This window comes from Haplochromis burtoni, unplaced genomic scaffold, assembly GCF_018398535.1.
Source record: "Haplochromis burtoni strain Fernald_Lab_line unplaced genomic scaffold, NCSU_Asbu1 Contig_224, whole genome shotgun sequence".
Taxonomy (NCBI): domain Eukaryota; kingdom Metazoa; phylum Chordata; class Actinopteri; order Cichliformes; family Cichlidae; genus Haplochromis; species Haplochromis burtoni.
Window position 1 is genome coordinate 972944 of NW_024582585.1, and position 10489 is coordinate 983432.

Sequence of the window (10489 nt, forward strand, 5' to 3'; positions counted from 1 at the left end):
ACACACACACACACACACACACACACACACACACACACACACGAATTAGCCTCCATGTTCCGAGCTTCACAAAGCAGCTGTTTAGTTCACATCTGGATCATCTATCAGAGACAAGGTGTGTCAGATAAAGATGATTAAAACTTTCAGGTGCTGTCACCTGGTTGGCTCTGATACCTGAGCTGCAAGCCAGGTCAGACTCACCTGGTGTGGGCCGTCAGGGTGAGGACGGTGTTGAGAGAGTCACGGATCCACACCGCCACTCCCAGCACACATGCTGACATCAGCTGGACACACAGAAATAAACACATGGATATGTTTCTGCTGCCTATAATAACATCTGAGAATGTGAAGCAGGCAGCGAGGAACACCCGGCCTGCTTCACCCCAGCGCCGCCTGTCCCTGTACACAGAACTACCACTAAAAGCAGTACTCTGTACACAGAACTACCACTAAAAGCAGTACTCTGTACACAGAACTACCACTAAACGCAGTACTCTGTACACAGAACTACCACTAAACGCAGTACTCTGTACACAGAACTACCACTAATCGCAGTACTCTGTACACAGAACTACCACTAAACACAGTACTTCATACAAACAACTACCACTAGACATAGTACCTACAGTTACTGCAGTAAAATACTGCATTGTTTGACTGCTTTAGTATAATTACTCAAACACGCTGATCATTAAAGGGCAATTACACTCTTGTAGTCGTGCGCGTGCCCGCTCCTCTCACCCAGAACAGCAGGTTGAGCGCGTACAGCAGGCAGCGCAGACACCTCACCGCGTCCTCGCGAGCCATCCCGACCGGAGCTCCTCCGCGTGCCGCTCATCTGAGCCCGGGGCACCATGGCAACATGCTCGCTGCACGCACACAGCACGGAGCGCTCAGGAACTGCGCGTGCTCCGTGCGTGAAACCCGCATTCCGTCCCCGCGCGCCCTGGCCCGCTCGGTGACCAGCAGCAGGTGGTCCTCACTGCGCACGCTCCGAACCGGTCACCGCTGTCCGCACACCTCCAGACTGTCACCGGATACACGAATACACACACGCACACACAGCTCCGTCAGTCTGCTGCGTAACAATCCGAACCGTCCGCTCCTCTGCTCCTCCTGCTGCTCCTTCTTCACTAATTAAAGCAGCAGCAGCTCCGCCTCCTCTCTCACAGCGTCCGGGGGGAGGACAGAGGAATGTGTCCGCCTCCAGCCGCACAACCGTGGGGTCAGCAGGCCGAGATTGAGAGGATGAAGCTGCAGGAAACACACACAGCGCTTGGAGTATTTGTCCACATAGTTCTGGTCATAAACTCTTTGCAGTAGCACTTTTTGTCCCTAAATTATGTGGAAACTTACTTTAGGCTACATTGTAATTATTTTCCACATACTTTCTGACTATTTGCACATATATTATTATGTTACACACTGCCGGACACTAAACATAAACTCGTAGAAAGAAAAATGTATGACAAAAGAATGTAGACATAAACTTCCACGGAAATACAGTAAGACATGTCGTTTGTGTCTACATAATTTTGGCCATTTAGGCTGCTTGTTTGTTTTTCTGCTCACACTTGTAATCAAAATAATGTGAACGCATGTGACTGGCTGTCTAAATGGTAAATGGATGGTTCTTGTAACACTAATCTAAAACAATATATATACCCCAAAGTATATAGACTAACACGTGCACTCATTTTACAGTTATTAAAATCACTGATAAGAACTTATAATTAATATATGATCATTAAAATAGAATCACTGCTCGGTTCATGAATAATTATAGTCGCATGAAGTGGGATATGTTTAATTAACAGCTGAACATGTGTGAAAACACAAGCGTATGTGGACAGAAGTTACCACACAGCTTATATTGTTTGTCCACATACTTTAAATGTGTTAAATTAGTACCACAACGCACAAATCTAATATTTAATACATTAGCAAACATATCTGAACAGAAATGGTGAGATGGATTTATTCTTAATCTCTTTAGTTGTTTCTGTCCACATATTCTTGTAGAAAAGTAAATATAATTTTCAGCTGGTCATTAATGCAATTTTTCAGGTAAAAAAATGTCCAAAAGCTTTGTGTAAATGTGCAGTCGAAATGAAATAGTTTACAAGGCTTGAGAAAAACACCCCTCTTGCTTTTTATTTTCAAATAAATAAATAAAGGATTACTATAGTAGTGCATAAAAAACGTAAAGAAGTGTAAATATAAATACAATTCCCATGATGCATCTGTCCTGTCAACGCCTGCCTGTATGTGAACCAATCAGAGCGCGGGCAGACGCTTGCGTCAGCATCTGTGACCTCCTTTTTTCTGGGTATTTTTTTCTGAGCAGACGTTGGCAGGCGGCGCCATATTGAAAGCAGAGAATTGTCGGCGAAAACGACTGACACCTTAAATTAAACACGATGTTGTACCTGGAGGACTACCTGGAGAGTGAGTATGGGACTGCACCGAAGCGGCAGCGGTGTCACAGGGCTCTGCTGCGCGTTAAATAGGTGTTATTTTCTGGCCAGGTCGGCTCCGGCAGTTAGCCTAGCCGTGCTAGCAGGTAACCGCCTTTTCTTCTCCTGGCAGTGATCGAGCAGCTACCCATGGATCTCCGCGACAGGTTTACGGAAATGAGGGAGATGGACCTGCAGGTTCAGAGTACGTACAACCCTGCCGCCAACGGCGCCACACACCGGGGACACGCGCGCTGCGGCATGCACACATAGCGGCAGCCCTGCTGGGACTGTCCAAGCAGCAGAGCAGCGTCCCGGCGCTGATGACCGCCCAATGGCGCTTACTTAATTAGCACATGTTAGCAGAGGCGGCTAACGGGCTGAAACCCAGTAGATACCAGCACGATACTGCAGCGCAGCAACCACCTGCAGGGTCACATCCACCCACAGGGCCCCCTCCCCTTTATTACTGCCGATCCGAAAGTTCACATTCATGCACATTAAAAGTCAAGTTGCTAATAAAGCAACTTTAAAATGATTATCGCTGTTAGACGCTCACAGGAGGTCCTAATCACTATTTTAGCACTTTATAAATAAAAAATAATCAGTTTTCTTTGGTCTAAACTGAGATTATTTAATAGGATTTCTGTAAATATCTGTATTTTTTTAAGTTTAAATTAAAAAAGGTTTTAGTAAAATATGTTTTGATAAATTATGAAGTTGCTGAACAAACTAAATAATTTTGAACTGAAATTTAAAATGAAGGATTATTAAAATAGTAATCATTTCCTCTAAAATATTTTGTTTCAATCACTGACACAAATTTAATTGGACTTAGAGTTAGATCAATTAAACCACTTTCTAAACGCTTGTGTGTGCAGCCAGAAAAAGAACAATGTTGTAACAATGGTATAAACGCGACTCTGAAAGGTGTAATAATAAATGAGTGTTAGGGATACTCTGAATGAGCCTGTGCTGGGCGCTAGTGCTGTGTGATACTGCAAATTTAAGTATTGATCTGATACCAAATAAATACAGGGCCAGTATTGCTGGACACTTTGCTGTCATTTTTCTATCTGTTTAAACCTCAGGATATTAACCCTTTAAGACCTACCATAGAACCAAGTCCACCAGAGCTTATCTATATATTTTTAGATGGTGTAGTGATATTTTTTGGGAGTATTTCAATTTGCTATAGTAACTACATGAATTGCAAAAAAGTGCAATAAAACTACCAAAAAAAATGTAACATTGTTTTTTGTTTGTTTTTTACACATATTTCTAGTTAGAGAAATTTCAGGGGTATATCCCTCAAAACTGTAAATGCAAAAAAGTTGCGCAAAATAGGTTCCAATCACAGGAAATCTATTTTGAGTGTATTCATAGTTTTATTTTTGACATACACAGATTTTTATATACTGTAGGAAAAATGAAAATAATTATTGTAATGCAAATTTGCAAAAAACAGCATGAGCTATTTCCAGTAGTGTAATTTGAGTTCTTAGCATCCCAGAAACTGTACAGAAAGCCATAAACTTAAAAATGAATTTTAAAAACCACCAGCGTATTCTATAGGAAAAAACTGTATTTTCTGCGAAGATGACGCCACTTCCGGTTTCGGGCAGGTAATGTTGGATGCGCTGATTGGAATTAGCAAAGCATGTTTCTGGAATACTATGTTTTTGTTGCTGCAAATAGATGATGAAACTACTTCAGCTTAAGTCACATTGGTTCAGAGGCACAGATCTGTGACATAACAGGAACACTCACTGAGTGAGAGCTGGGGAAATAAAGTTTTAATCAAACTTTATTTATACTGCACATTTATACTGCAGAGCGTATCCAATCACGAATCAACAAAATCTAACAAATATTATCCACACATGGCACACTCACTGCTGCAGGTTTCAGCTGGCAGGAAACACTCAAAAACAAATCACCTGAGGGAGTCACACTCAGGTTAGTGTGGACCAGGTGAGTCCTCAGCTCTGATTTCATTAGAACTACAGTCCAAAGGTGATCCCCAGGCTCAGAATAAGTCTGCAGTTCACCAACAGAGAGGAAACACCTGAGGGAGGGCTGCAGTAAGACTTTGCACACGTGATGGTAAAATGCTGAGTGCTGCGTTTTCTCACGTCCTTTCCTGTTTGTTCCTTCAGATGCCACGGATCAGCTGGAGCAGAAGGTCATCGAGTTCTTCGTCAACGCCAAGAAGAACAAACCAGAGTGGAGAGAGGAGCAGATGGAGGTCATTAAAAAGGTCAGAGGTGGCGGATTCTTCTTGTTTCTGTGCGTGTGTGTGTGTGGGGGTGGTGTGTGTCTTGGGTTTTTGGGTTAAACTTGTGTGTGTTCTTAGGATTACTACAAAGCTCTGGAAGATGCAGATGAGAAAGTCCAGCTGGCCAATCAGATCTATGACCTGGTGAGTAAATGTTTCCTTCAGGTGTCACTCAGGTGATCACAGAATGGCAAAGGTGCACATTTAGGCTTTAACGGCTTTAACGTGTAGAAATCTCAGAGGAACCCTCAGTTATTCCACACAGCCGCCACTAGAGGGCAGAAAGAACCTTGAAGAGCCACTAAAAAAGCACAAGGAGTTACTTTTCCTGCAGTCTGAGAGCATGGCCACTATCACTGAAAGATACCAGCTAAACTCAGACCCTTCAGTTATAAATCACTGATTGGTTAGATTGATCACTCATCTGTGAGATTTGATCAGTCAATGTTGATCAAGGGCTATGAGAATTTGCATATTAATGGCCAAGGAACTGACCTTCCAGCCCATTGTTCCTTCAGTGGTGTTAGTTTCAGTCATAATGCAAATGTACTGTTTATGAGATTGGGGAAACCTGCAGTCAGCTGAGACTGAAGAAGTCACTTGAATGAGTGACGAAACATTTCTCCCATTGAAAATGCTACGTCCAGATGAAAAGAATCAACTTTTGGGGGCATCTGTGTGATTATTAACACATCCAGACATCCATCAGCCCAACACTTAAAAATTATTCATGTGTCACAGAAAAGCTGCTTGATTGGTTTAAAATTGGTTTTCGTTGTTGACCTCATTGATCCTCTGTGTCTCAGGTGGACCGACACCTGCGTAAACTGGACCAGGAACTGGCCAAGTTCAAGATGGAGCTGGAGGCTGACAATGCTGGCATCACTGAGATCCTTGAGAGACGTGAGTAGCTCTTTGGTTGTATTTGGCAGGGGAATGTTAGACTTCCTGTAACGTGTGCCTGACTTCCTGTCACACATCTGTGCTCAGGATCGTTGGAGATGGACAGCCCGTCTCAGCCTGTCAACAACCACCACGTTCACTCACACGCCACCACAGAGAGTGAGTACACAGCAACACCAGATCTGTTTGTTGTCTGCTGTCTGGATCATCGCCTGCATCTTTCCTGATCCATACTGATTGACCATCTAATCCATGCATATGAATCCCTGAAAGCGTCTTCAGAGGCGTGTAGTCGTTCATCTGAGAATGAGAAATAAAAATATTTTTTTGAGGATGATTAACAGTTGTTAAAATGTTAGAATACAGAAACATGCAGCAGTCATGCTGATGTAAACGAGGTGGGAGGTGTTCCCAGTTGCTGATGTCACACATCACGCATCAACCTGAATTGCAGCGATAACCTGGGTTTTAGACCACACTAACCTCATTCTCTGGCTTCGTCCTCGTGCTGTTGTTAGCAACTTTTAAAAGTTTAGCGTCACGATACTTGTTCTCGTTAGACCTTACCTGCTGAGGTCATTCGGGATCATTTGAGTTGACGCGGAAGCTGTGACATAAGCACAGTGAGCCTCTCTGAGTTGTCCACACTGATTTAACAGACTGAAATCACCCACTCTTGGCCACACCACGGTTCACCATGGTAACAGCAGCAAACATAAACATGGTGTCAGATTGAAGCAGTGTGAACCTCAGATGAATTTGGGGCGGGACATGATGATGGTATTGTGTTGTTTTCAGTTTGAAACAGGAAGTGTCAGCTAACTGCATGTTTGTGTGCTCTCAGAGAGAAAATATAGCGCTCCGAGCCACCACACCACAGAACACGTCCCAGAGAAGAAGTTCAAGTCTGAAGCTCTGCTGTCCACGCTCACGTCAGACGCCTCCAAAGAGAACACGCCAGGTAAGAGCCACGACCCTCACCAGAGCACTCTGACCGCCTGCCATGTGTTGCCTGCCTCACCTGTGTGTCCTCGGCAGGCTGCCGTACCAACAGCACATCCTCGTCCACCAACAATGCATACAGCGTCAACTCCTCCCAGCCTATGGCCTACAACCTGAGCTCGCTGTCCTCAGGGCCCGGAGCTGGAGCTGGAGCCGGTGCCATCACCATGGCTGCTGCCCAGGCGGTGCAGGCCACAGCTCAGGTGAGAGAACATCCAGTTAGAGAAGGGGTGGAGTTTCTCAGGTGTTTTCACCTGCAGGCCAAACTTGTCGTTTTGGATCAGTTAAAATCTTTTAAAGGTTCTTTGAAAAAAGCGACAGCTTCCAGAAACGTTTGTTCCACAGAGAACGCATGAGCAGCTGATCTGTCTCCATCACCTCTGAAGTCATCCGCAGACATCCTGTTCATCATCATCAGTGCCTCAGCTCTGCTGCTTTGCTGTGTTAGTTGGGTTTCCGGTATAACTCAAACCTGAAGTTTCAAGTAACTGTCAGTCTGAGATGAGCAGGTCAAAGAATTTTTAAATCGGACATCTTGAATCACATTTGGTTAGTTCAAGGACTGAAAGATGGTAGAAAATCTGACATCCGGCTACGGGATGTGCTTGTCTGTGTTACTGGCAAACAAACAAAACAAACAAGCTTTATTATTTGTCACATACAGTATCATACAGAGTATAACATGCATGCATGCATGACCTAAACGTTTTACTGCTGATGTATCCATGTGAGTAGATGAAGGAGGGCCGGCGGACGTCCAGCCTCAAAGCGAGCTATGAGGCCATCAAAAACAACGACTTCCAGCTGGGCAGGGACTTCGCTCTGTCCCGGGAAAGCACTGCCGGATACTCCTCCTCCGCCCTCGCCTCCACCCTCACTCAGACCCTCACCCCCAGCACCACCTCTGACTCTCGAGGACGCAAGTCCAAGTAAGACCACCATCTTGGCTGCTTGCCTCCAGCGCTCAGCATGGATAAACACTCACTCTTCTTCTGTTTTACAGGAGCAGCATTAAGTCTTCCAACCATCAGTCATCTTCGTCGTCCTCCTCCTCCTCACTGTCGTCCTGTTCTTCGTCATCAGCGCTCGCTCAGGAGCTCTCCCAGCAGGCATCGGTGCTGCCTGAAGCAGAGGCCAACAGTCAGGTGGACTGGACCTACGACCCCAACGAGCCCCGATACTGCATCTGTAACCAGGTACACACACACATACACGCATACATCAGGTTTGCTGATGGACCAATCACTGACGAGGCCTCATAGAATGATGGTGACTCCTCTTCTGTGTTTCAGGTTTCTTATGGAGAGATGGTCGGCTGTGACAACACAGACGTGAGTCTTTTACCTTCAGGTTCTGACCCATGGAAACGGGTGTCTGTGTGTATGTGCTGACCGTGTCTGTGTATGTCCTCAGTGTCCGATCGAGTGGTTCCACTACGGCTGTGTTGGCCTGACGGAGGCCCCGAAGGGGAAGTGGTACTGCCCTCAGTGCACAGCGGCCATGAAGAGGAGGGGCAGCCGCCATAAATAGACACATCTCCTTGTAACCTTCATTAGAGGCGGCTGAGGTCAGAGGTCACCAACAGCAAACTGCTCATCATCAGACACTGAGGATTTAAAGCCGTGTGGAGGAAGTGATGTCAGCTCTGAGAGAAATAAAATCTGGGTTCAGTCTAAGCCTAAAAACAACCACAGTCTCTGCCAAAACTAGTCTTTGTTATTCAGATTCAGTGAAGTTAATCTTGACATTTTAAACTGGTCAGAATAATTAATGAGTCTTTCTGTCAGAGCACAGATACAACCCAGGTTTTATATTTGGTTAATCTGGGATTATACTTGGAATAGCCAAGTTTGTAAACCAGGTCTTTTTGTCTCCTTCCATTATATGCAGATTTTTCCCAGAGCTGAAATTATTTCCCATGAGGCCATGCTCCCCTCTCACTCATTTAAAACTACAAACAGGATGGGTTGTTGGACTACAACTATGAATGCCCGTTGGAGCCAAATTAGATGAGTCTCATTTGACCTCCATAGTAAGCCAGAATGTAGTGTGTGTGTGTGTGTGTGTGTGTGTGTGTGTGTGTGTGTGTGTGTGTCGTGTTGGTTTGCGTGTGTGTGACAAATGTTAAAATGAAGAGTCCAATAAAGCGATGTTTTGGTAAATCAGCTGGTGCGTTGTTGTTGTTATTTGACCTAATGGCATCAACGTTGATGGAAACAGTTTTCCTCCATTTTTGCTGTGAGCGGCTGTCACAACTGTAAACATCTGGTGGGTGAGAACTTCAGGCTGCCACGTAGTGCTGTTTATTCATTAAATCTGTGTGTCTCTGAAGTCCGTGTACAAAGATTATCCGCAAGTTTCTAAGCCTGAAGACCAGAGGTGGGTCGAGTATCCAAAAATTTTACTCAAGTAAGAGTAGCATTACTGGACCATAAAATATTATTACTCAAGTGAAAGTGAAAAGTAGTCTTCAAAAAAGTTACTCAAGAGTAAAAAAGTACTTGGTGAAAAGACTACTCAAGTAGCGAGTAACTGTTTGAAATGTCTTGATTTATTTTTTAAATAAATGCTATCAGACAAAAATAAATATACAGATTTTAGTATTTTCAACAGGAATATATGTACAAAGATCAACAAAATAAGGCACAACAATTCTAATTTCCAGATTTCAGTTTTTCACAACATAAAGCTTTTTTCACCAATGCCTACAGTAAATAATATAAATATATAAGCAGTGCAAACAATTTCCAGTGACAAGATATGCTGTAAACTTTATTTTCATTTTTGCTCGAAATGCCACAGCAGCCTCAGAGAAAACATTAGAACGAGGCATCTTCAACATATGTACATACAAGGGAGCTCAGTTTACCATAAATTGTATGGGTGTGCATCTATTTCTGCATATTTAGCAAAAATGTGCCATTTCTTCACTCAGTGAGGTGATGGTTAAGCTTCAGCAGCAGTTTGCTCTCAACGTTCTTTCTGTGAAGCTGTAACTGTTCAGCAGTGAACAGAAGTCCTGCATGACTGAGAAGTCCTTCACAAGCTCCAGATGCAGGAAGAGCTGTATTGGTTTTGATCAACAGCTTCTTGATGTGAGGATCGCCATGTAATAGATCCACACCTCCAGTGAATGGACATGAAAGGTACCTCTCCAGCTCCCCTGCTTCTGGCTTTCCTGACCCCATGGATCCATCATCTTCGTCGGTTAGGCCGCTGTTTGTGCTGGCCTCATCCAGCTCTGAGTGTAGGCGATGTCTGATGAAGTTGAGACCTGTGGAAGATGTATGGTTTTCAAAAGAATTAGGTCTGGGCATTATAGTGCTGTATATACACTGCCAAGCTGCAGATGTTTGGCAAGAAGATTTGATCACACTGGAGATGTTTTTACTAACTCTTCTAGAAAAACAAAATCTTGTCATTCATATCCCGCACAAACAGTTTGCAATGAATTCCAGATTAAGTTTAAAATAAGAACGTGCAAGGCTAAGCAGTGCTAGCCAATGTTTGGCTGTTACTCTGGGAAAAGACGAGAAAGACAGTAGTGATGGGATTTCCGGCTCTTTTTAGAGAACCGGCTCTTTTGGCTCTGAACCGGCTCTTCAGGTTGTTTTGTTGCTTTAATTAATTTATTATTAACAATAATATAAAATTATGCACAAAAGGAATTATTAATGTTAAAAAAAAGTGGTTTTATTTATATATGTTTATATATAAATATATGCGGTGGCCCCTAGAGACAAAACACGTACAAACTCCAAAACACATTTCTAGCATTAACTGAACTTCCAAAACAGAGCTACTAGATCACTTAAATTACACAATTGAAAGCATGTGTGTATTGTTTGTG

At 43.7% G+C, this 10489-nt stretch overlaps 2 protein-coding genes across 3 annotated transcripts in view; one reads left to right on the forward strand and one right to left on the reverse strand.

The window, feature by feature from the left end:
• tspan12 (tetraspanin 12) overlaps nt 1-2219 on the reverse strand; it is an 8689-nt gene extending 6470 nt beyond the window's left edge. Inside the window, exons 1-2 of one of the 2 annotated variants that reach the window (XM_005937113.3) lie at nt 742-2219; nt 202-284 (exon numbers count right to left, since the gene is read on the reverse strand). In XM_005937113.3, the coding sequence (XP_005937175.1) occupies nt 202-284; nt 742-807 (149 nt within the window). In that variant the 5' untranslated portion in view covers nt 808-2219. Of the gene's footprint in view, nt 1-201; nt 285-706 lie in introns of both variants that reach the window. The other variant, XM_014338350.2, reaches the window with a different exon arrangement.
• A 76-nt stretch (nt 2220-2295) lies between these two features.
• Nucleotides 2296-8804, forward strand: ing3 (inhibitor of growth family, member 3). Its single transcript, XM_005937114.3, has 12 exons — nt 2296-2448; nt 2590-2661; nt 4616-4716; nt 4813-4878; nt 5541-5637; nt 5725-5796; nt 6482-6598; nt 6676-6842; nt 7375-7568; nt 7643-7835; nt 7932-7970; nt 8053-8804. Exons 1-12 carry the CDS (start codon nt 2421-2423, stop codon nt 8167-8169), a joined length of 1263 nt encoding a protein of 420 aa, XP_005937176.1. The 5' UTR covers nt 2296-2420; the 3' UTR covers nt 8170-8804.
• Nucleotides 8805-10489: the final 1685 nt, after the last annotated feature.